Source organism: Megascapheus bottae, chromosome 17 (assembly GCF_031878675.1).
Source record: "Megascapheus bottae isolate mThoBot1 chromosome 17, mThoBot2.hap1, whole genome shotgun sequence".
Taxonomy (NCBI): Eukaryota; Metazoa; Chordata; class Mammalia; order Rodentia; family Geomyidae; genus Megascapheus; species Megascapheus bottae.
This window is the reverse complement of record NC_143525.1, coordinates 20,655,203-20,679,725: the sequence shown is the minus strand read 5'-3', so window position 1 is coordinate 20,679,725 and position 24,523 is coordinate 20,655,203. Positions and strand designations below refer to the sequence as shown.

Sequence of the window (24,523 nt, the reverse complement as noted above, 5' to 3'; positions counted from 1 at the left end):
TTGAATTTTATTTTCTCATTCTAATATTATTGATCTGATAGTTTATTGTCTCTTGATGAACTAGATGGGAGTGAGCGCCATCATTCTCCACTGGTGTTCCTGAATTCATCACCTTGTCTGCAACATTGGAGGACTAATAATCATGTTGTAGAGAAAGACCTAGATCCTGAGCAGCTTTCTGATGATTACTTTGAACCTGTAGCTCCTGAATTCCAGGGAAAAGAAGCCATCAGGTAATCACACTAAGAATAACAGGAAGACATGAATGAAACCAAGTGAGACTTGGGCAACATATTGAAGGGGAAGAATTTATCTTTACCCACATCCCTTTGAGCTATTCTACTTCCCTCACCAGCAAGTTCCCCTACATGCTACTTGAAAAGAAATTCCCTTTCATTACCACCATGTACAACATGTCACTTGTGGTACCTTGTGTCTGCTCCAACTCTTGTGCCACCTGGTCTATTTTATACCTGCCCTTTTCATTTCCTGAACCCCTTTCTCACAGTGTAATGTAGCTTATGCTGATAGTTGAAGAAGTTTTCTGTATAGCTTGGTTAGGACATCGACTGTTTCACATAAAGTGGCCAATTGCATATATCACTCAAACTAAGCACTTTATCTGTGCTGTTTTTAAAATATCTGTTGTAGGTAAATAAGCATCCTTATCATTTCAGAATCAGAAATATTAAGAAGGAATATAAAGGAAAATCTGGAAAAGTGGAAGCATTGAAAGGTAAAGAAAAAAGACTTAATTCTGTCACTGACTTTATTACTAAAACAGGAGAAATGTCCAACATGTGATAAGTGGAAGTATACATAAAAAACGGGGTGGGGGATGAATGTAAGTAATCTTACTCTACTACTTGGATTTTAGTCATGATTAAGCATTTATTGTAAATTACTTTATGCCAATGAAATTTTAAGAATAAAATTGATTGTAAAATAAATCATTTATATATTTCATTTTTGTAGTGATTTGGTAAGTTCTCTCGGACCCATGAAAACATTATGTGTTACATTTAATAACAAACATAAAAGCTGTTAATTCATCATTTCTTGATGAATTTGCAAGGTCATTTTATCAGTCTTTATGTCTGTGCTTATTTTGGTCAATTTTTGACTTCTGTTAATCACTCCACAATGCATCCATATCATTTTAATTGTTAAATGTATTTCACTGTCATTAGCATCATTTTCATTATTAAATTATTTACATCCTATTTTGGCAGTTGGAAAAATGTGATGTATAGCACTGAAATGCTTGATAAACATACCATGAAACCTACTTGTCTTGTTCAGCGCTTAGGACCCATCCTGTGAAATGCCCTTCTATTTATAATATCTTACGTCAAAAACAGGTTTGCTCTTTGACATATATGAAAGTCAAATCACAGCAATTCTGGGTCATAGTGGAGCTGGCAAATCTTCTCTACTAAACATCTTTTCTGGACTATCTGTTCCTACGGAAGGTAAGCACAAAGTAATCTCTTAAAGGTAAGCAACCTGATAAAGAATGAGCTCAAATATATATATCTGTCATAAAAAAAAGTCTGACTTGATGTCTTGAGAGACATTTGTTTCTCTAAACTTGTTTTCCAGAAATAAATAATTCTTAATATATTTCCAATTTCCTCAGTTCTCATGAAAATCACTTTGATTCTATTGTGTAACAGTTCAGAGAAAATGTGTTCCACTATAACCATGCATTTGTGCTAAAAAAAATAATAATAGCTGCTAGCAAATCATAAAATCATGATTTTAGATTCTTAGGGGAATGTTTGGCAGTATTTTCTTTTGTAACATACTCAAACATTAATAAAATATATGTTCATCTCACCAACACTAATTTTTTTATTCTGTTCTTAGGCTCAGTCACTATCTATAATAAAAATCCCTCTGAAATGCAAGACTGGGAGGAAATCAGAAAGATAACTGGTGTTTGTCCTCAACATAATGTTCAGTTTGACATACTTACTGTGAAGGAAAACCTCAGCCTGTTTGCTAAAATAAAAGGGATCCATCCACAGGAAGTGGAACAAGAGGTTGGTGGGCACGCTCAAATAAATGAACTGCCAATCATGTATCAAGTTAAACATGACCATAGTATTCTTATCCCTGGTATACCTGTCTAGCTATGAATGAAATTTAGTAAAGAAGAACCTACTTTATCGCAGTTAAATTGCATTGTTGCCATGGTTAAAATGAATCATGTCAGAGGTTAGGCTTTATATATATACATATTTTTTTTGGTACAGGTACAACAAATTTTACATGAGTTGGATATGCAGAATATTCAGGATAACCGTGTTGAAAATTTAAGTGAAGGACAGAAAAGAAAGCTAACCTTTGGGATTGCCATTTTAGGAGATCCTCAGGTAAGAAAGTTTGTGCCTGGAAAGGAGAGCAGATTTTCAGGGAATTCATCCTTGAAAAATACATTTGTACTACCTTTAAATAGTTGCACAAAGAGTTGGCATTCAATAAAGCTGCTTATGAATACAATGCATCTTGATCAATGTCACCCCTTTCCACGTTCTCCTCCATCTCTCCCAACCTGCCCTCTTCCCCACTTTGCTTTTCTTTCTTATTTATTTATTTATTTATTTATTTATTTATTTATTTATTTATTTATTTATTTTGCCAGTCCTGGGCTTGAGCTCAGGGCCTGAGCATTGTCCTTGGATTTTCTCAAGGCTAGAGCTCTACCACTTGAGCCTCAGCACCACTTTTGGCTTATTTTCTATGTGTGTGGTACCAAGGACTTGAACCTGAGTCTTTGTGCATGCTAGGCAAGCACTCTACCACTAGGCCAAACTCCCTACCCCTACTTTTCTTAATTTTTAGGATCTACATTTAAGCTTTGGCTGCATTTCCCACCCTTTCTCTTTATTTAAATGTACCCCTTCCCTTTAAGCCCTCACCACCACTTTCAAATACCAGATTCCTGGTGTTTCAAATGGTAGACCTTTCATTGCAACTGGGAACCACGTTTTTGCTTAGCTATAAGTACCTTAGACACAATTATTGGAAATATTTTGTTTTCATTGATTATTGTCCATGATCAATTATTGAGATAATTAACATGGAAGAGAGGCATATGTTGTATATCTTTATCCCCTGTAGGTTTTGCTCTTAGATGAACCAACTGTTGGGCTGGATCCCTTTTCAAGGCAGCAGGTGTGGAGCTTCCTGAAGGAACGTAGAGCAAATCGAGTGATCTTCTTCACTACCAAGTGTGTAGATGAGGCAGACATCCTTGCTGGTAATGGTTGGTTTTATCTCAATGCCACAATGACAAATCTATGTAATGCTTACTTGTAGGTGAGAACACTGTAACACAGCTAGGGAATATTTCCACTGCAGAGTTCCTTGTTGCCATGTACGTGCTAGGTTGTGACCACATCAGCCTTAGATTTATTTAAATGTGCACATCTCATTTAATACATATATTTTTTGAAAAGTATCTATTCATTCTTTAGTGCTCAGAGTGAAAAAATATCCATATTTAATTTGTGATGTTTTTCTTTAGGAAGTAGTGGAGGATACTGAGATAGAGGGAATTGGATGATCTCAAAGTGTGTTTATTTTTATTTAAAAATGTGTAGTCTATTTAGTTTTTTCTCCTAGAGCATTTCCCTGGAATTCTGAACTTTAATTCATTCACCTATATAAGTTTGGAGAGAGAGACGAAATGACTCTTAATATCTTTTATCTCATGCTTTTTTAAAAACAGATAGAAAAGTGATTATGTCCCATGGGAAATTGAAATGTGCAGGTTCTTCTGTCTTTTTGAAGAGAAAATGGGGCATTGGATATCACTTAAGGTAAAGACTTTGGGAAAAGACTGGGTCTACATTAGTATGTTCCGGTATGCATAAAGGTGAGACAATGTGATGTTGTTCAACTACTTTGCCTATTTTCTTGCCTCCTTGACTCTATACCAAGACTGAAGGTCAAAAATATCAACATTATCAACTAAGACCATCTGCTTTCAGTAAGTTACTTTCTGTACTACTTTTCTAGGTAGCTCCCTCATATACTAGATCTCCTACCTCCTCACTTTTCATTTTACTCAGCTGATAAAAAAGCTCAAAGGCAAATATTTTAAGAAGGCAATAACAGTAGGGAGAAAAATCTACTTGCAAGGAGTCATGAGAAATATGTTAAACACAGAACTGTAAGTTTAAAAAAGTTCAAAAAAAAACCATAAACCAGGGGCCTGGAGTTTGGCCTGGTGGTAGAGTGCTTGCCTAGCATGCACAAAGACCTGGGTTTGATTCCTTGGTACCACATACATAGAGAAAAGCCAGAAGTTGTACTGTGGCTCAAGTGGTAGAGCTCTAGCCTTGAGAAAACCCAAGGACAATAGTCAGGCCCTGAGCCCAAACCCAGCCAAAAAGAAAAATATATATATAAAATAAAAACCTTGTGGTAAGTAAAACTTGTTGGGCCAAATTTTTCTTCTGGCTAATAATTTCAGATAGTGACACTGTCAGGTTTGGTCATTGTTTTTCCCAGGAAGTTTCTTCTATCTGATGTTCTCATTTTCCTTTGTTTCCTCAGTACATTGGCTTAAATACAATAAATATTTGTATATTTGCAGTTATTCTGATCTATTGCTCTTCTGTATACAGATATGATTTCTAAACTGATGATTATTATTACCTGCTTATTTTGTTGTTCTGTAAAGCCAAGTAAGATAGTGCCCAAAGGCTAATTATTCAATAAAACCTCTTTTGAGGTAGCCACAAAGCAAGTATAACTACTTGTCATTTTTTCTATACATTAGTTTGCATAGGAATGAAATATGTGATCCAGAAAAAATAACATCCTTCATTAATCATCACATCCCTGAGGCCAAATTAAAAACAGAAAGCAAAGAGAAGCTTGTGTACACTTTGCCTTTGGAAAGGACAAATAGGTTTCCAGGTAATCTATAGGGGACTGTAATAGAATGAAAATTATTTAGTGGATATGAATATTGTTTTAGCTTGTGTTATCTGAGAAGTGGGACTTGAGATGAGGATTTGAGAGTAATAAATAAACATGCTTAGAATTATTCCACAAGCGGCTTGAGGGTTCTTACTCCCTACTTCATTTCCTTAAGTAGTTATGAGGTAAACTGAGGACATTAACTTTATGATCCTCTAGTCTTGTTGTGAATATGAGATTAGTATAATTCTAACCCTAGAAAAAGATCTGAGAAGATGGAAATAACTGATATAGTCATTTCAGAATAAGACTGTGCTGATGAAATTTTTCTCTTATTGTGATATTCCACAGTAACTTGCAGAATAATATTATACATCAATCTGACAGGTAAATGTTAATTTACTAGATTTACCTATTGATTTTTTTCCAATATATGTACTCCTGTCTGTTGTCTTAGACCTCTTCAATGATCTAGATGCATATTCTGGCCAGGATATAGTGAGTTATGACATCTCCATGTCCACTCTGAATGAAGTCTTTATGAACCTAGAAGGAAAACACACTACCCAAAAAGGTAAAACCATTTGCGTAACTCATAGAAATAAATTTCCCAATGACCCTGGGTCAATTATTATTTCTAATCTTTCATGCATAATACCTTCTACTTCCTAATTTTTAGTTCCAAATTCAGCTTTTCTGTTTATAATAGGCTACTCCTGAAAACAATATTATTATTACTATTACCATCAGTAGAACTAAACATGGATCCTTCTACAGTCTCCTTGGAAATTATGCAGTTCCTATTTTAACAATCTGCTCCAATCCCCATAGCATCTCGATACTTTGAGGCTATGAAAATTATTCATCATAGGCATGAGATCTGAACATAATCATATATTTTAAATAAAAATTGTTCTTATCACAAAAAAGTCTAAATGGAGAGGATTCTAAGTATATACTTCTGAGTATTTTGGAGGTGGTAAGAAGTATTATTTCTACAGCCCCTGCTATGCCCAATACTTTTTTTTTACTTATATAACATTTATTTTGTATTTAGGTATTGTAACTAGTTCGGTAATGATTGCTTATTGAATGGAGGGGGGTCACATACAAATGCTATATCTTTGGTATTTGGGGGGGGGGATGTGGGGAAGGATTGGAGCTTGAACTCACTTTAAACAATGTGTGGATAATCCACTGATATAGTTCTATAACATTACCTTCTATACTATCCTGATCATCATTTTCTACATGAGCATACCAGGCTCCCATATCATTCCACTTGTAAATACTACATACAGGGTTCTTATACAGGTCAAGGATTTTTAAAGCTTTATGTGCTACAGTATTACATTAATAATACCTTAGTGGAGAATATTTAGACATTAATAATTGGATATTCCTATGAAGATTTTTAGAAATCTCTTATTTATATTGATGCATTGGAAAGTATCTTTTTAAAATCTGAGCTTGCCAAAGCCTACCATTTTCTTTCTTTCTTTTCTTTTCTTTTGTGAGTCATGGGGCTTGAACTTCAGCCTGGGTGATGTCTCTGAGTTCTTCAGCTCAAGGCTACAGCCCTACCCCTGGGCCTGGATGGTGTCCCTGAGCTCTTCAGCTCAAGGCTACCACCCTATCCTTGAGCCAAGCCCCACTTCCCATTTTCTAGAGGTTAATTGGAATAAGACTTTCAGGTTCTTTTGTGCCCAGGCTGGCTTTGGACCTTGATCCTCACATCCAGCCTGCTGAATAGCTAGGATTACAAGTGTGAGCCACCATTTTCTGAATTCTTCTTGTATTTAATATATGCAAATGTAACATATTTTCTCTTGAATTTAGAGAATTTAGGCATTATTATATGTTTTTATATCATTTACCTAGTAATCACAAATACTCCAGTACATTTTTTACAAAGAGATATTCATTTAATATATGTCACCATCTTTAAGGGGACATATAAAACAGGACTACGGAAAGGTTAGACAGTGGTAGCATACAAACTTAGTAAATCTTGAAAAACATTCATTAAGTAGTTCCTTTGAAGGCACTTATAAAAACAAAATCTAAGTGAAGCAACTTTTAATAATTTCAAGGAAAAAATAACCAGGACTCCCTTAAGATGGTATTAATAAGCACTATGTGTATGCTACAGATTTTGAACGTTCAGAAATGCTGAGATTCTCAGACAGCCTAAATGAAACAGAGCCAGCTTGCCCTTCTCTTCTCGAAATGCAGAAGGCTGTCAGTGACCTGCACCTCTGGAGAACACAGGTCTGCACAATTGCCTGGCTCCGATTCTTAAAACTAAAACATGGGAGGAAGTCACTTTTGGCCTTGTAAGTAGCAGAGCCCTGGGAGTTTATTAGACAATGAATTTTTAAGAGGTTTTTGACTCAAGTGGTAGAGCATCTGCCTAGCAAGCATGAAGCCCTGAGTTTCAAATCCAACACCACCAAAAAAAATGTTTTTAAAGGTTTAAACCAGAAGAAAGTTTCAAAGTATAATACAATACCCAGAGGAAAGATAAATGTAGCATGTGATTTTCCTGATAATGGGTAAACCTGTATGATTGCTCTCTAGCAAACATAGTTTCCTAGTTTGATATCTAGATGTTTATATAGCAAGATCTTTTAGTACATGTTCCATAATATTAGAATCATGTGGTGTCGCTAGATTTGATACTCAACGAATAGTCTACCTGAGTAAAGGAAAATTGCCACTGACTCGTAGGGTAAATGTTCTTTTTTTTATAGGCTATTCATAATTGGAATTTCATTGGTCCCTGTGATTGTGGAACTGATAGTTAATGCTATGCAAAGCAACAAGGAATTGGAACTTAAAAAAGAATTGTATTTCCTGTCTCCTGGACAACTTCCTCAGGATCTCCGCACCAGTCTGTTAATTATCAATAACACAGGTGAATGGCAGCACCAAATTTAATGCTAAAAAAAGAAATAACCCACATAGCCAGGAAAAGAACATTTTCAGAGAAAAATATGCCTTTATAGAAAAAAACAAATGAGCAGCAGGCCTTTTTTTTTAATCTTCATTGAAAAGGTGATGAGCAGTGGGGGTATAGTTACATATGTAAGGTTATGAGTACATTTGTTTTTAAACACTAAACATCCCTCATTTTCTCTCACTTACCACTCGCTACTCCCCCCCACCCAGTTTGTAAGATCCATATCCAACATAGTGTCAAGTGAGTATCAATGCTGCATTAGTTCATCCTTTATTCTGCTGTTTCTGTGATTCTCTTTCCCTTACACAGATCGAATAATCTTATTACAAAACACAAAGTACAGAAAGCTAAAGAAAGGCAAATAAAATAACTACACACAGGACATAATAAGGACCTCTTGTTTCCAATTCTTGGAGTTCATGTTGATGCATTTCAATATATATGGTCCTACACATTTAACAATTGGGTTCTTGAGATCCCTGTTAAGAATATCATAGTCATTCTAGTTTCTACTAGAATCGTCTTTGGGTCTGGCTTACTTTGCTTAGTATAATTTTTCCAGGTCTTTTCATTTTCTTACCAAGGGGACAGTGTCATTATTTCTGATGGACACATAGAACTCCATTGTGTATATATATATACCACATCTTCTTAATACATTTATCTACTAAGGGCATTTGAGTCCGTATTTTAACTATGGTAAATAATACTGCGTTGAACATGGTTGTGCTGGTAGCTTTAATATGGCCTTATTTACAGTCATTTGGGTAAATGCCCAGGAGTGAGATTGCTGGGTCATAAGGAAGCTTTATGTTAAGTCTTTTGAGGAAGTCCATATTGTTTTCCAAAGTCATTGTACTCCTACTAATAGTGTAGTATCATTCCCCTTTGGCCACATCTCTGCTAGCATCTGTTGTCATTAAATTTCTTGATAATGGCCATTCTAACTGGGGTAAAATAGAATCTCAATGTAGTTTTCTTTTGCATATGCGTTTATTTTTATTAAAGAATTTATTAACATTGATTTTTACATCATATATCAAATGACACATTTAACAAACAAGTATTCAAGGGAGGAATCTCTATATACAGTCACTGGCACTTAGATTTTAGAACATAATTAAAATTAGGTCAATGTAGTTTTGATTTGCATTTCTTTTGTGGCCAGAGATGTTGAGCATTTCTTCATGTATCTATTGGCCATTCTTATTTCCTCTTCAGAGAAGTCTCTCTTTAAGTCATTAACCCACTTGTTAATGGAGTGGTAGTTTCTCTGGGGATTTGTTTTGGGGGAATTTAATTTCTTTTTTTTTTTTGGACAGGTAATGCATATTTTAAAAACAATCACGAAGTACAAACAAAAAAAAGGGCAAATATTTAGCATGATATGCCAGAAAGAATTTATCTTTTTTTCATATATTTTTATTGTACTTAATAGAAGGGTTACATTATATTTGCCAGATAGAAGGTACATTAATTCACGTACATTGATACCCTTTCTCATGTCTTGGTCCCCATTTCCCTCCCCCCATCTCCACCCAAGGAATTTAAGTTCTTGAGCTCTAAGTATATTTTAGATTTGAGGCCCTTATCTATTGTCTTTGGCTAGTGCAGGTTTTTTCCCACTCTGTAGATTTCTAGTTATCTTGCTAGCTATTTCCTTTGCCATGCAGAAGCTCTACAGTTTAATGCAATCTCATTTATCCAACCTTTCTTTGATTTGTTGTGTTTCTGGATCTTTATTGAGAAAGTTTTAACCTGTGCCAAGGAGCCCTAGTATTTTTCCTATTCCTTCTTATAATATTTTCAGGGTATCTGTTTTGCTTCAAGTTCTTTGGAATTATTCTCATGCAGGGTGATATGTAAGGATCTAATTTTAGTTTTCTACACGTGTTTAGCCAATTATGCCAGCACCTTTTGTTGAAGAGGCTGTCTTTCTTCCACCCTATCTTTTTCCCCTGCCTTATCAAATATTAGGTAGCTATAGGTCTGTTGGTTTATTTCTGGGTCTTCTATTCTATTCCCTTAATCCTCAGGTCTGTTCTTGTGCCAGTACCAAGCTGTTTTTAGTACTATGACTTTGTAATAGAGTTTGAAGTTTATTATTGATTTTCCTCCAGCCCTGTTCTTCCTGCTAAGGATTGTTTTTGCTATTCATGGTCTTTTATTGTTCCATATGAATATTTGGATTGCTTCTTCTATTAAAGAATAAAATTGGGATATTGATGGGTATAGCATTGAATTTGTATATAGCCTTTAGCAACTGCCATTTTCACAACATTAATCTTCCCAATCCAAGAGCATAGAAGGCTTTTCCACTTCCTTAGATCTGCTTTAATTTACTTTTTTTAAGCTTTCACTATAGAGCTCCTAAACTTCTTTGACTAAGTGGATTCCTAAGTATTTTTTTTTTATTTTTTGAGGCTTTTACAAAAGGAATTGCTTTTCTGATTTTAGTCTCATTCTTCTGATTGTTGACATATAGAAAAACTACTGAATTTTTTTAAAAAAATCTATTCTAGTTAAATAAAAAAATAGGAATACATGTAGCTATGTTTGGGTGTTTTGCATGCAAAGAGAAAAGAATAGATTTTTAGCACTAAGAAAAAAATCCTTTACTCCAAAGGAACATAGGCTCAATGGTTTCCCTCATTTGTAATAATTAGTACAAGCCTTGGGCTCTCCTAGCAGAGGATTGCAATAGCTCAAAACCTAGATACATAAGGCCATATAGGATAAGGCCAAATGAAAGGACCTCCAGGATATGGAAACAAGAACTATATAATGTGCGATTGTTGTTCTTAATGTACTATGTTATTTCTCATCTCTTTTGTTGTCCCTTGGTTATTCTCAAATTGTTATGGTATCTTACCTTGTTATGTGGTATATTGTATATATGTTTATTTGTTTATTTGAAATAGGAAAGGGAAGAGGGGAAATGAGGGGAGAGGGAAGGGGAAGGAAATGAGGACAAAAACATGAGAAGGGGTATCAATGTATATGAAGTAATGCACCTTCTATCTGGAGAATATAACTGTAACCCCTCTATTAATTACAATAAAAATATATGAAAGAAGAAAAGAAAAACTAGTGATTTTTGTGGATTAGCTTTATTCCTAGGAGTAGATTTTTGTTTTTGTTTTTTGATGGTTGTGGAGCTGGCGCTATCCCTTAGCTCTTCATCTAACATTCTGCCACTTGAGCTACAGTGTCATTTCCAGTTTTTTGGTGGTTAATTAGTGATAAAAGTCTCAAGGACTTTTCCTGCCCAGGCTGGCTTTGAACCAGGATCCTCAGATCTCAGCCTCCTGATATAGGCATGAGCCCTGGCACCCAGAATGAGAAGGCTTTTTTAAGGCAATTTTTTTTTAAAACAAAAGATTTGCCTTTAAAAAAAAGATTTGCCTTGTCTTAATGATCACTTATTAATGAACTCTGAACAAAATTGTAAAAATAATGTATCCATGCATAAGATTTGCAAAGTAGAGAAGGTAGTCTTGGCTGTTATTGAGAAATATGTAAGCACATACTATGCGAATCAATTTTAATTTTAATTTTAATTCATACAAAAGATTTAACACATATTCCATTGTTTTCATGTGGTGTTCTGTTGTTGACTCTACTAGGCTCAAATATTGAAGATTTTATTCAGTCATTAAAGCAACAAAATATACTTGTGGAAGTAGATGACTCTGAAAACAGAAATGGCACTGAAAGCCTCTCCTATAATGGAGCCATTATAGTTTCTGGAAAACAAAAGGTACATTTGCATTTTATTTGTTTTTATGGCAAGGAATACATACATGCACACACACATAGTAAAATAGTACTACATTGTAATTGTTTTAAACACTGTAGAAGGTCAGATTAGCTACAATACAACCAGTTGACTCAAAAAATTACTACATCTACATAAACTGGACTTTTTGCATGAAATTATGACTTAAGTTTTTTTATTTATTACTTAGCTACCTGAATAATGTTTTAAAATGAGAAAATAGGTTCACACATGAAATGTATGCACACATAAAATATATACACACATTAAATCCCTGAGAAGAATGTATTATCCATGTGCTAGCTGAATGTACCTCAGTTTGATAGCAGTGTAGACTCATGAAGGTGCAACTTTACTAAAAACACATCTCAGTCCTGCATGTCTTATCTGTACTCCAGTGAAATGGAGGAGTTCAGTTAAATGAAACCACCTCTTTCTTTCTTCCTAAAAAGGAAAGAAAACAAAAAAGGAGGTTAATAGAAATAAAAGCCAAAGCTTTTAGCCAGGCGAGGTAGCTCCTGCTTGTAATCCTAGCTACTCAGGAGGCTGAGATCTGAGGATCGTGGTTCAAAGCCAAAGCCAGCCCAGGCACTAAAGGCTGTGAGACTCTTATCTCCAATTAACCACCATAAAACTGGAAGTGGTGCTGTGGCTCAGTGGGTAGGGAGATAACCTTGAGCTGAGGAGCTCAAGGACAGTGCCCAGGCCCAGAGTTCAAGTCTCACAACTGGGGGAGAAAATCCAAAGCTCTTGAACATGTATCATTGAGCTCAGGTCTATCTAATCTAAATAAACAATGAACATTTAGTCACATGCTAACTTTAAAAAAGTCCTTTTGTTTGACAGCTTTGTTTGTCTTACATGTTTATTACACAGAACTTCTGGTAGTACTTAAGTAACAATGATTGAATACATTGAGGGTTTTTTTGTAAATGTTAAGCATAAACAATGTCTTAGGAAGTAAGAAAATGCCTCAGTGGTATCGACACCATGATATTTTATCTACATCCATATTTATCTCCTATCTATAAGATTGGCATTCTCTTGCTTACGTATAGTAAACCTTTGCCTAGACAACTTTTTAACAGCTGTTATCATGTTGGTATCATGCTAAAGTTTCCTTACCAACAAAATGGAGATGAAATAATATACAATGAGGAAAGCCAATAAAAACTGCACTTAATGGATATTGATTCTGTACTTTTCATTGGCTATGATATCATTTAAACCATAGAGCCCATGGAGAGGAGAAAGCCAAAGCTCTGGAAAGTCACCTGACATATTCTTTAAAAAAAAGTGCATTAATTCACGTATATTTCAAATAACCAAATACAAATAAATCCAATATATCAGATAACAAAGTGAGATACTGTCATAATATGATAATGCACCTTCTATCTGGCAAGTATCATGTAACCCTTTTATTAATTACAATAAAAAAACTTACTCCTTTTAAAAAAAAGTACCTTTTCTTTATTCTTCACAGATGTAGACTTAATTTTACTCACTGTATTTGCCTTGGTTTGTGTTAAGGATTATAGATTTTCAGTTGTATGCAACACCAAGAAGCTGCACTGTTTTCCTATCCTTATGAATATCATCAGCAATGGTCTACTTCATATGCTTAACCATACACAGCATATTCGAATCAGAAGAAGTTCAATTTATTTTGTAAGTATATATATTTACTGGAGTGCTTAATGTGCATATGTGAATGACACAGAACAAGTAGCAGATACTTTCAACAAGTCAATGGCAGGAAGCTAAAACAAGGCTAGTGCTTAGAGCACTTGAGCCATAGCTCTACTTCTAGTTTTTTTGCTAGTTAGTTGAAGGTAAGCGTCTCATGGATTTTTTTTAATGTAGGTTGGCTTTGAACTTGATCCTTAGAGCTCAATCTCCTAAGAAGCTAGATTATTGGAGTGAGCCACCAGTGCCCAGCTAGATACTTCATATAAGTGAAACAGCAGTACAGATCTCTCTCCCTTCCTCTTCTACCTCCCTCCTGCCTTTTTTGGTAGTGAGGTTTGAACTCAAGGGTTTTCCCTTACTAGTCAAGTACACTCTTATGCTGATCCATATCTTCAGCCCTTTCTTCCATTGTGTATGTTGTTGTTGTCATTTCATGGGCTTGAACTCAGCCTGGGTGCTCCTGAATTTTATGCTCAAGGCTGGCACTCTGCTATTTAAGCAACAGCTACACTTTAGGCTTTGGGGGTTAATTGGAGATAAGAGTCTCACAGACTTTCCTGCTCAAGATGGCTTTGAACTTGGATCCTTAGATCTCAGCCTCCAGAGGAGCTACATATGTGAGTTATGGCACCTGGCTCCAGTGGTTATTTTTGAGAGAGGGTTTTATGTCCTACCTGTGCATGTGTCTGGAGTAGGCTTCTTTTTTGTTTGTTTGTTTTGTTTTGGGTTTTCTTGTGTGCTTTTTTGTTTTGTTTTCTTTTGTTTTTTGCTCATGAGACTTGAACTCTGGGCCTGGCTGTCTGAGCTCTTCAGCTCTGCTGCTCTACCACTTGAAACACAGCCCCACTTCCTGGACTAGGCTTCTTGTCATAACTGAAATAACAGATGCATGCCGTGACATTTAGCTCCTTTTTGTTGAGAGGTAGTCATTTAGACATCTTTACTTAGGTTGTCTTGGAATCATGGTCCTCCCAACATCAACCTCACAAACTTAGCATGACTGGTGTGAGTTGCTGGTACCCAGCTAGCATTTCCTGACTGCTTTATTTCACTTGGTATCATGCTGTAAAAGTTATAGCAAGTGACAGGGGTTTCTTCCTTTTTAAAGCAGAATACTATTTTATTGCATGTACAGATACCACAGCAGAATACTATTTTATTGCATACCACACTCTGTTTATATCTATGACTGGGTTGTTTTTAGCTTTTGTGAGTGATGATGCCATGAACATCTAAGTGAACACAAAATCCTGCTATCAGTTCTTTGAGTTATAAACTCAAAAGCAGGTTCTGAAAATTGTATTTGACTTCTCTTTGAGTTGACACTCATAGTAAAGAAATCATTTTCCCCTCTCATTTGCAGCAGTGAACTATATGTATACCTTAATTTTTCACTATTTCTTTTTTGTTTGTTTGTTTAATTTTTCACTATTTCTAAGAGTTTGTTTGTTCCTTGTGATTATTAATATGTATTTCATTAAGAATATTATGTAGTTTAAAGTAACTTTTATGTTTGCAGGTCCATTTCATCTTCTGGCTTGGGTTTGAAGATTTCATGTTCATGTTTTCAGTTGTTTCCAGTATTTCTCCTTATATTGCCATGAGTAGTGTCACTGAGTACAAAGTAAGACTGGAGGATGGGAATGGGAGTAAGGAATTTCAGTAATTTTAATGCTGTGTGTCCAAAATGTTTTCCTCTGGTAGGGACAACGAAATAAATTTGTAATTTACATATGTAGTTAAACATTGTTTCTAGAAAGCCTGAAAACTTACATTTCAAAGTGCAAAGTAGGTCCAGACACCATAGCACATGGGAATTGTGAAATCCCAGCACTTGGGAGGCAGAGATAGGAAGATGGAGGGTCTGATGCCAACTTGGACAGCATAGAGAGATCAAGGCCAGTGTGAGTGTTGTACAGAGATCCTACACCCCTATACCCCTTAAAATACAAATTGCTTTTTACTTTGGTGCTATGAGAAAGCTCATAGACTCAAACTAAGGCTTCAAGTAAGAATATTATCTATTTTTTAATTGCACTGTATCCTAACTCCAAAGAGAAAATATTAATGTTGAAATTGAAGACTTGGATTTCATTTTCACTTTGAAATTTTTAGTTTTGCATTACATTTGTGTTTATGCGTGTTATCCATAGAAACATTAACATCAGATTTGGATATGTCTGCTTTCAACATTCAGAGACAGTAACTCTGAGAAGGTGTTTAGACAAAGGCAATTTCTTGTGGGATTTTTAGGTCACAACATTATCCTTTAGGTCCCACAATAATATTTCTTTTTGAAAGTGCTTCAATAATCATTATGAGGTTTGCTTTTCTTTTATTAGTCACATGTTAAAGATGTATTGGGAGTCAGATCTACCAAGTAGAAGTGTATTTTTCAAATGGATAACTATCTGGATCTATACATATTAGAGAGTAGAATCATTTTAATAACATTAGGAGATTAAATTATTTTAAAATTCTTTCAATGTGCTTTCAAAATATTTGCATTTTAATTGAACTTAATGTTTCTCTGTGTTTTCTCATTAGAAGAAAGCTGACACTCAGCTATGGATTTCAGGCCTCTATTCTTCTGCTTACTGGTTTGGGCAGGCAGTCGTAGATGTTACTCTGTTCAATTTAATTCTCATTTTATCATTTTTAATCTTCTTCATGACAAAACTGTTGGACCTTTTTATTACACATCGAATACTATTTGCTACGGTATGTAACACATTATATAGATGAAATGTTATAAAACAACTGAAAGTAAATGTTAATATCAGTTTTTTGTATAATTGAGATGTCATCATGAACAAAAATGCAAAGTACATGCTATTTTTGAATGTTTGTAATTTAAAGTTATCCCTCAGCTCCCATTTCATTTTTTGACTGTGATACTGTTTAAATTATCTTTAGGTTGTTTATTGTCTTGGTTATTCGACTTCTCTGATCTCTTTGACATATGTGATATCATTTATATTTTGCAAAAGGAAGAAAAACAGCAGCCTCTGGACACTTTGCTTTTATGTCGTAAGTTCATACATACATGTAGAAAATGGTGATTTTAAACTTTCAGTGGAATATATATACCTTTGCTTTGAGATAAGGAAAAATTTAATATGGTTTGAAGCCCCAAATCTCAAATGTAAAATCCAGAAGTTTTTGAGAGCTGACATGGCACCACAAATGAAAATTTTAGCACCTGATTTGTGATGAGTTGTATTCAAATGAAGGTATATGATATAATTTATTCAGTGTTCACAATAGACCCTGTAATACATATTGACACTCAAGTAGCATTATACAAAACTATGATATGTAATAGATATATACATACTTACACATATAAAAATAAGTAAGTATATTTAGTGTATTTTTTTGTATTTAGCCTTTGGTTCTATCCCAGTGTGTTGCATGAAATATTTCAAAATCTTTAAAACATTTCTGGATGAAGGCACTGCAAATAATAGAAATGCAATATGTTTGGACTTTCCTTGTAGGCCTTTATAATCGTCTACTACATTATTGCAGCCTTTTACTTGGACCTAAGTATAATCATTCCCAGCATGATATTAGTTCCGACATCTTCCCTGTGTGGATATCTATACTTTATATCTGAGGTAAGGGATACTATCACCTGTGGGAATAGGGAATGCCAACAAAAGGGCGTTTGGGGTTTCTTTGGGGTGGCTAAACTATTTTGAAGTTGAACCGTGGTAATTAATGCTTACATACCAAATTGTAAAAAGTCCTGAAATTGTAGACTTAAAATGGATAAAATTCGTGACATGAAATTGAACGGGAATACAGATTTTTTAAAAGCTTTGCCCTGTTTACTTTGAAAAATACAGACATTGCTAAATGCTATTTGTTCAAATGCCCCCTTGAACAAAACTTCTAATTCCATGAGTGTTCACTAAAGTACCATAAAGATAATATAATATACAGTAACGTTCAACCTGTGGGATATTATTTTTCATTAGTTGCTGTGCTATTAATTAGGAACATCTGATGAACAAGGCAGTACAGACATTCCTTTCTTAAAGCTCAGCTGAGATGAAGACAAATGACCCTTAACGGAGTCAATACAAAGTTTACAAAAGGGGAAAGGCAAAGTACCAAGGGTGACCAAGCAAAGCATTGCAAACGCATCCTGAAGTCAGACAATTATGAGGAAGTGATGTTTCAATACATTCCTAAAGGATGAGTGGGAATTAATTAGTAGGAAGGTAAAACAGGAGGTAAACATGTTCTACAGAAGTAAACAAAGGCATTGTAGTTGAAAACAAATCACAAATGGTTAAAGAAACTGAGTATGTTCCAAGTGGAGAGAAGTATACAAGGAAGCCAGGGTAGGACAGCTCAAGTCAACAACACACTTTTGGGATCCCTGCACCAGCCCACATGAAATGAGTTTAAAGAACATTTTTGTGCTATAGAGGAACTGGGAAGGCCATCCATCTGTCAAATATTTTCCTCTTAGCTTAACAGTGACAGCATAAACATGCCCATACTAAAAGTATTTGCTTTCTAAGACACGCAAGTAGACATGTAAGTTGATGTGTAAGATGAAGTACATTTAGATAGATTGGCTCCATCTATTATAGAAGGAATGAGTTGTTTTCTGATTGAATTGATTGATGAAAAAAGAATAATAGGAAGGAAACAATTGCCTTAGCACCGGGGTAAGAAGAGGTTTTAGAATTATCTTGTATAGGATATTAGGGACAAATATTTTAAACAAAATATTCACAATGTGAGCGCCTCTTTTTGTTATGATTTTCAGCAAATGTTTTGGTTTTTAAATCAAAAGACTTTTGGAAAATTGGAATAAAGGAACAGACAGACATATTATTTGCTCATCGAAACACAGAATTGAATAGAAGAATTTCTTTACTGCGGGAAACTTGCCCCCCATGCACAAAGAGGAATTAAGTTTAAGGAAGAAAAATATGCAAATGTTAAATGTCATGTTATTTAAATGCTCATCATAAAGCTGACAAAATTTTTATGTAGCCATCTTTTTGGAATTTTCAGAGAGCCTTTCAGCACTACGACACTTTTGCTGAATTACATTTTGACTTGAGTGGAACTGATTTACTAATCTGCCTAATAGTAAGATATTTTCCTATATCTCTATACATCCTTTTGGACAGATATCATTTACTACAACTATTTGATCTTGTCTGAGGTGTGCCCACTCTCAAATTGGTAGGAGTAATATTGATCAAGATGCATTTTACTCATAAACTGATTTGCTAAATTGAAACTACTTCTAAATTGTACAATTTCTTAACTATAAGGAATAATCAATGTAATTTAAAATCTAATGAGGGTAAATGCAATTATAGTCTCAGATAAAATGAGGCCATTCAGACACAATTTTAATCTTCAAAGTTATATATAGAGAGATATATATTATATAGTTATATATATATATATCCAGAATTTGATGTGGAATTTTTATTGAATTATTTTGTTTACTGACTCTTTAAATTTGAGAAAACTTGTAGAAAATGCAACTTCGCTAGGTCTTAAAATTTTAACTTATAGATGAAAAGGCAAAAGGTAAATTCTTCACAACGAAAGGGGATAATGACGATGTTGACACATTTAGGCCGTAGAAAACAGCAACCTAATTTAACTTGTGTCGATATTTTGCTAGGCATAAAAACTAGCACAGACTTAAATCTTTGCCCTCAGAAGCTTTATATTCTGATGAAAATAGATAGTAAACTAAGTAAATGCAATATACTGTGTTAAATGGATTGCTGAGAAGGGCTTGGAGAAGAATATTTCATTAGGAAGCAGCAAGAGTGACCCTGGCTTGTTCAGAGTTATTCCAGTGTGGTTTTGCAGTGAGAAAGAAAAAGGTAATAGGAAAGATAGCTTAAGAAGTAATGGAGTAAAGTCTGGGTCACTCTAATGGCTTACAGGACTTTGAGGGATGAAGGATGCATTGGAATGCTAAACAAAGTGCCATAATCAAACATATACGTGGAAAGAACAGCTGTGGTTACTGAAATAAGAGTAGATGTATAGGACATAAATACCACAGGAAGACCAGGTAGGAATGTGTTGCCACAATCTAGATGTGATACAATTCCCAGAACTTTGGTAAGGGTGAGAAATGGTTGAGTTATGGGTAATTTTGAAGATGGAGCAGATAGAATGTACTAGCAGACTGCATGTGGGTTTTGAGCAGAAAGTAAGGAGTCAAATTCAACTAAGTTGGATTGTAATTGGATAGCTAATTTTCTTATTCAATTTATACCAATTCATGACTACTATTTTATCTGAAGACAAAGAATCACCAGTTTTCCCTCAAATATTTAAATTATATTTGTAAATAACGTTGTTTTTCTTTGCTTCTAGCCTTACTTTCAGACTTTGATATTCATTTTTATTCTAAGATGCTTGGAACTAAAATATGGAAATAAAGTAATTCGAAAGGATCCTATTTTCAGGTAGTAATATTATTTAACCTTATATTTACTGTTACAGTTGAATATTTCTAGACAGTAGCTTGACTTGTCAATATGGGTTGATATTTACAATGTAGATTGTGTGATACTGGGTGTTTTGGTCAGTGTATTTTTTTCCTTATAGTCAAGAAATAGAACTCTCAGAGAGTTCTGTTACTAAGCAACTGAGGGAAATGTTAGTTTCTCAAAAATAGCAACTTATTAAATGTGCTATTCTCCCATCCAAGGTATTATGCATCCTTGAACAGAAGAGATAATGTAGCACAGATTTAGCTACAGAATTCAGTGTTTCACAGATAGAGGAATTCTGGAAAGAGAGTACAACAAAACAAATTTCTGCTGTGATTAAGTTTGACTTAGGATGAGCCAAAGAAATGAGAATGAATTAAGTTTTCAATAGGAAGTAGCAGTATTTGTCATAAGCTTGAAAGGTCAGAGATGCCTACAAGAAGAATGATAGAAACAACAAGAAAGGGATTCTGGCTAGCAGGATGGGAGTTCTTTGCAAAAGCATAAGCAACATTGACATAACCATAATGAGGAGCTATTTATTGAAAGACACGACATGGTAAAATCATGTAGACATTGACTTTTGATATACTTTTGATAACTAAAAATTGACATGCAGCATATTTCTTTTTTTTTTCCACAGAATTGCTCCTCAAAGCCAAGAAGTTCAATCAAACCCAGAAGAACCTATAGATGAAGATGAAGATGTTCAAGCAGAAAGAATCAGGACATCAACTGCCCTGAGAATTTCAAACTTAGATGAGGTAGAAAAGCAAGTGGTAAAAATAGATGCTACTGGAAATACCCAAGAATTTCCCAGAATAGAGTTTGATAGACTGGTTTAAGTTTGGAGCTCCGTGCATGTGTGTGTGCACATGTGCACATGCCTGTGTGATGATCTTGGGTTTCAAACTCAGGCTAATGCACTACCACTTGAGCCCGAGCTTCAATTCTGCCTATTTGGTGGAGAAGAAGACTCAGGGATTGTCCTGATCCATCTAGCTTTGAACCATGGATCCTCAGATCTCAGCCCCTTTAGTAGATTGGATTACAGATGTAAGCTTGGCAGTTTGGTACATTTGTAGTCTTTAAATGCTCAGACATGCTGGGCAGTGGCTCATGCCTGTAATCCTAGCTACTCAAGAGTTGAGATCTGAGGATCAAGGTTCAAAGCCAGCCCAGGCACAAAAGGACCTGAGACTCCAATTAACCTCTAGAAAACGGGAAGTGGGAATTGGCTCAAGGGAAGGGTGGTAGCCTTGAGCTGAAGTGCTCAGGGACAGTGCTCTGGTGGAGTTCAAGCCCCATTACCCCCCCCACACACACACACACAAATACTCAGACACTTCTTTGGGAGTGTCCTAGAAACTAAAAGGACATGCCACATGTTGGTTTTCTTTCTTTTCTTTTTTTTTTTTTGAGGTTTTATAGAGAGAGCTACAATTTGCAATCTCTACAAGACCTCATGAGCTGAAGAATTTAAATGAGATTTGATATACAATGTTGAGTAGAGATCAAGATTTTGAGTTCTTTTATTTGACATCAATGTGGTGAAACTTTGAAGAGCTTAAGCAGAGCAATTCTTGCAGGGTTCTGCCTTCCATGAAACCATGCTGTTTTCTCCGATTGATATCCATGCCATCTCTGTGTTCAAAATTTTAGAGGAAAATTTTGCTGCCATCTTTTCTAGAAGCCAATCGTGATTGCCAGCTGTCTACATAAAGAGTATGCAGACGAGGAGAGAAGATGCTGTGCAAAGTCAAAGAGGAAAATAGGAACCAGAAATGTCTCTTTCTGTGTTAACAAAGGTTTGGAGTGAATTTTTTTAAATACAATTTTATTTTCAGAAATGCTCATGGAATATTTACGCCATAGGCCTATTCTGCTTTTGAAGCCTTCATTCACTTCTTCCCCCAGCATATAGTTCTTGTTTTCTTTTTGAGTGTGTCAGTAACTGTTTTGGACTCAGAATCTAATAATGAAGGAATTTGGCCAATTTCCTAGTTTCGTTCTTATATTTTACATTCCAGGAGGGATCCAGAAAGTATGACAACTTACAAAAACATATCAAGTATTCTGTAAGTCATTGAACATAGCTATGCAAGACATGACCTGAATGACCTGTAGCTGTTTGGTCAGGGTCTAGATAGGGTATTCTTGAGTTGTGCTGTTGAAATCTAGATGTGGGTGACGATAAAGTGCTAGCTACATGAGCACTAAGAATCAGGGGCACTTAGAGGAATCTGAGTGGTCACAGGGACACATCCGCAGTGTTTGAGTCTCAAACAAGAGTCCAATGGGTGTGTCTGTAAAAGGAAAGGATAAAGCCAAAGAGGAAGGCAGGATAGATTATATACAGATTTTTTTTTTCAAAACAACAGATTTTTTTTTATACCAAGGTGGTGGAATGCCATGGGTTGTCAAGGACCTGTGTCATTTTTAGCTAATATTTTGAAAAGCTCACACATGGGTGACTATTCACAAATTTGGAAAGGGGGTAGTTTATATCAGTTAGGTGGAAAGTCATGGCAATTTTAGTGCAGATGGTTGGATCTGCACTAAATGTTCCTGACTTCTGAAGTTCAGGAATCACTTATTTATGTACTCAGTACATGAGTCACCTACTAGCGAAAGCACGTGGGTACATTTCTAGGTGAAGCAAGAAATCTGGGGGCAGATACCTTGTCTTCAAATGTGTATGTCTTCTGCCAGTATTTTATTAAATTACAAGAAACTTACAAATATGTTTCAGTGACATGTAGTCCATTACACATAATAAATTTAAAATGACATTCTTTGAAATGGGCACAGGGAAGAAATCTTCAGATTACATGTAAGAGCTAGATTTTAATCAACATTTTACTTGTAATATTAGATTCTGATTTTTATTTCTTTTAGGGGAAATTTTGGGGTTACTAGGACCCAATGGGGCTGGAAAATCTTCTACCATTAAGATGATTGCCGGGATCACAATGCCAACAGCTGGAGAGGTAATAAAAAGAAAACAAATGACTTCCATTCTCAAGTACAAATTCACGATAAGTGCTGAGTGTATCTGTATATGGTTGTACTTCCTTTGATCACCATATAAACATTTTTCCTCTTTTATTGATTTTGCTGGGCATGTAAACCTTGGTAAGAGGAGTTGGGATGTCCTCAGATGCCAAGTACCTTTTGTTTGTCCCATCTTTTCAGAAACTAGTTGAAGAGGGGAACCCTATATCAGTAGATTACACTGTCTTCTGTAATAAATATAAAGAAATTTCTGTTCTGTGCCTCTGGTATAACAGCTGAGGTATTTACTAACTACATGTCAGTTTTGCCATGAATTGTGTAGCTGGAGCAAAGGTCCAACATGTTTCTAAAGCCTTTCATTTTGTAGGTGGAACTGAAAGGATTCAGTCCCATGACAGGTGACACAGTCAGGTTCCCAGGATACTGTCCTCAGGAGAACGTGCTGTGGCCACTCCTGACAATGAAAGAGCATCTGGAGGTGTATGCCGCTGTGAAAGGACTGAAGAAGAGGGACGCTGCCATTGTCATTTCACAGTAAGGAAGAGAGGTTCTGTTGTCCCTTTGTGTGCAGAAGCAGGGGGCTGGTTGCATCCATGATGCATCCCTATGAATAGCAAGCTGAGAGAGAACTCCACCTTTTCAGAGTGTTACTGACCAACGAAGCATGGAAACAAGATCTGAGGAGAAGACTTATAATGTGACTGTTTAGAATAGTTGACAAGGAATAAGACAATATAGTATCATGAAGAAATAATCATTTATTTCAGTTTTCTAGTGAAAGATTATCTGGAAATGCAATAGCCATGTTCAGTTTCTAATTCAAAATTCAAGCTTCTCTTTAAACCTTTGCTGTTGTCATCATGAGGTTTGAACTGGGTCTGGGTGGGTGCATGCCACCACGGAGCCACAGCTGCTCTTCCAGTTTTCTGGTAGTTAGTTGGAGATAAGAGTCTCATGGATTTTCGTGCCCTGGCTGGCTTTGTTTAGTGATCTTCAGATCTCAGCCTAGAATTACAGCTGTGAGCCACCAGATTCTTTAAAACCTTTCTATGAAATGAAAAAATACCTCATGTTACAAGTAGTCATTTTTCTTTTATCATGATGTAGAATTTGGAATACTTCCAACCTTCCTTTCTCATCCTGGGCATTCTTTTTTTTTTTTTTAATCAGATTAGTGAATGCTTTCAGGCTGCATGATCAGCTGAATGTTTCAGTGCAGAAATTGGCTGCTGGAGCCACAAGAAAGGTATGTGTTCTACTTGATGCTTGTCCCAGGGCTGACCTCATATGGAAGCAAACAGGAGCATGTTTCTTCATTACAGCTATGTTTTCTGCTGAGCATCCTGGGAGATTCACCTATCCTGCTTCTGGATGAACCTTCAACGGGTACAGATCTAACAGAGCAGCAGCAGATGTGGTGAGTGTTGCTAGAATCCTCAGAGTACCACGAATATCAACATGATGAAAAGTTGCATTCACGAACTGATTTTGGAATACTGGACTTTATTGTAATTAATAGAAGGGCTGCATTATATTCACCAGATAGAAGGTGCATTACTTCACATACATTGATACTCTTTCTCATGTCTTGGTCCCCATTTCCCTCCCCCCCTCGCCCCTCATCTTGTTTTCCTCCCTTCCCTATCC

At 35.6% G+C, this 24,523-nt stretch overlaps 1 protein-coding gene across 1 annotated transcript in view; it reads left to right on the top strand.

Moving 5' to 3' along the window:
- Abca6 (ATP binding cassette subfamily A member 6) overlaps positions 1 to 24,523 on the top strand; it is a 52,535-nt gene that overhangs the window by 20,961 nt on the left and 7,051 nt on the right. The window contains exons 11-35 of the mRNA XM_090350193.1: positions 65 to 233; positions 678 to 736; positions 1,362 to 1,472; positions 1,870 to 2,045; positions 2,259 to 2,378; positions 3,127 to 3,265; positions 3,737 to 3,827; positions 4,793 to 4,932; positions 5,393 to 5,509; positions 7,088 to 7,271; positions 7,689 to 7,852; positions 11,524 to 11,657; positions 13,209 to 13,346; positions 14,887 to 14,991; positions 15,915 to 16,088; positions 16,284 to 16,397; positions 16,868 to 16,987; positions 18,405 to 18,482; positions 19,743 to 19,834; positions 20,505 to 20,625; positions 21,552 to 21,669; positions 22,760 to 22,851; positions 23,244 to 23,410; positions 24,047 to 24,122; positions 24,199 to 24,293. Of these exons, the coding sequence (XP_090206319.1) occupies positions 65 to 233; positions 678 to 736; positions 1,362 to 1,472; positions 1,870 to 2,045; positions 2,259 to 2,378; positions 3,127 to 3,265; positions 3,737 to 3,827; positions 4,793 to 4,932; positions 5,393 to 5,509; positions 7,088 to 7,271; positions 7,689 to 7,852; positions 11,524 to 11,657; positions 13,209 to 13,346; positions 14,887 to 14,991; positions 15,915 to 16,088; positions 16,284 to 16,397; positions 16,868 to 16,987; positions 18,405 to 18,482; positions 19,743 to 19,834; positions 20,505 to 20,625; positions 21,552 to 21,669; positions 22,760 to 22,851; positions 23,244 to 23,410; positions 24,047 to 24,122; positions 24,199 to 24,293 (3,094 nt within the window). The remainder of the gene's footprint in view (positions 1 to 64; positions 234 to 677; positions 737 to 1,361; positions 1,473 to 1,869; positions 2,046 to 2,258; positions 2,379 to 3,126; positions 3,266 to 3,736; positions 3,828 to 4,792; positions 4,933 to 5,392; positions 5,510 to 7,087; positions 7,272 to 7,688; positions 7,853 to 11,523; positions 11,658 to 13,208; positions 13,347 to 14,886; positions 14,992 to 15,914; positions 16,089 to 16,283; positions 16,398 to 16,867; positions 16,988 to 18,404; positions 18,483 to 19,742; positions 19,835 to 20,504; positions 20,626 to 21,551; positions 21,670 to 22,759; positions 22,852 to 23,243; positions 23,411 to 24,046; positions 24,123 to 24,198; positions 24,294 to 24,523) is intronic.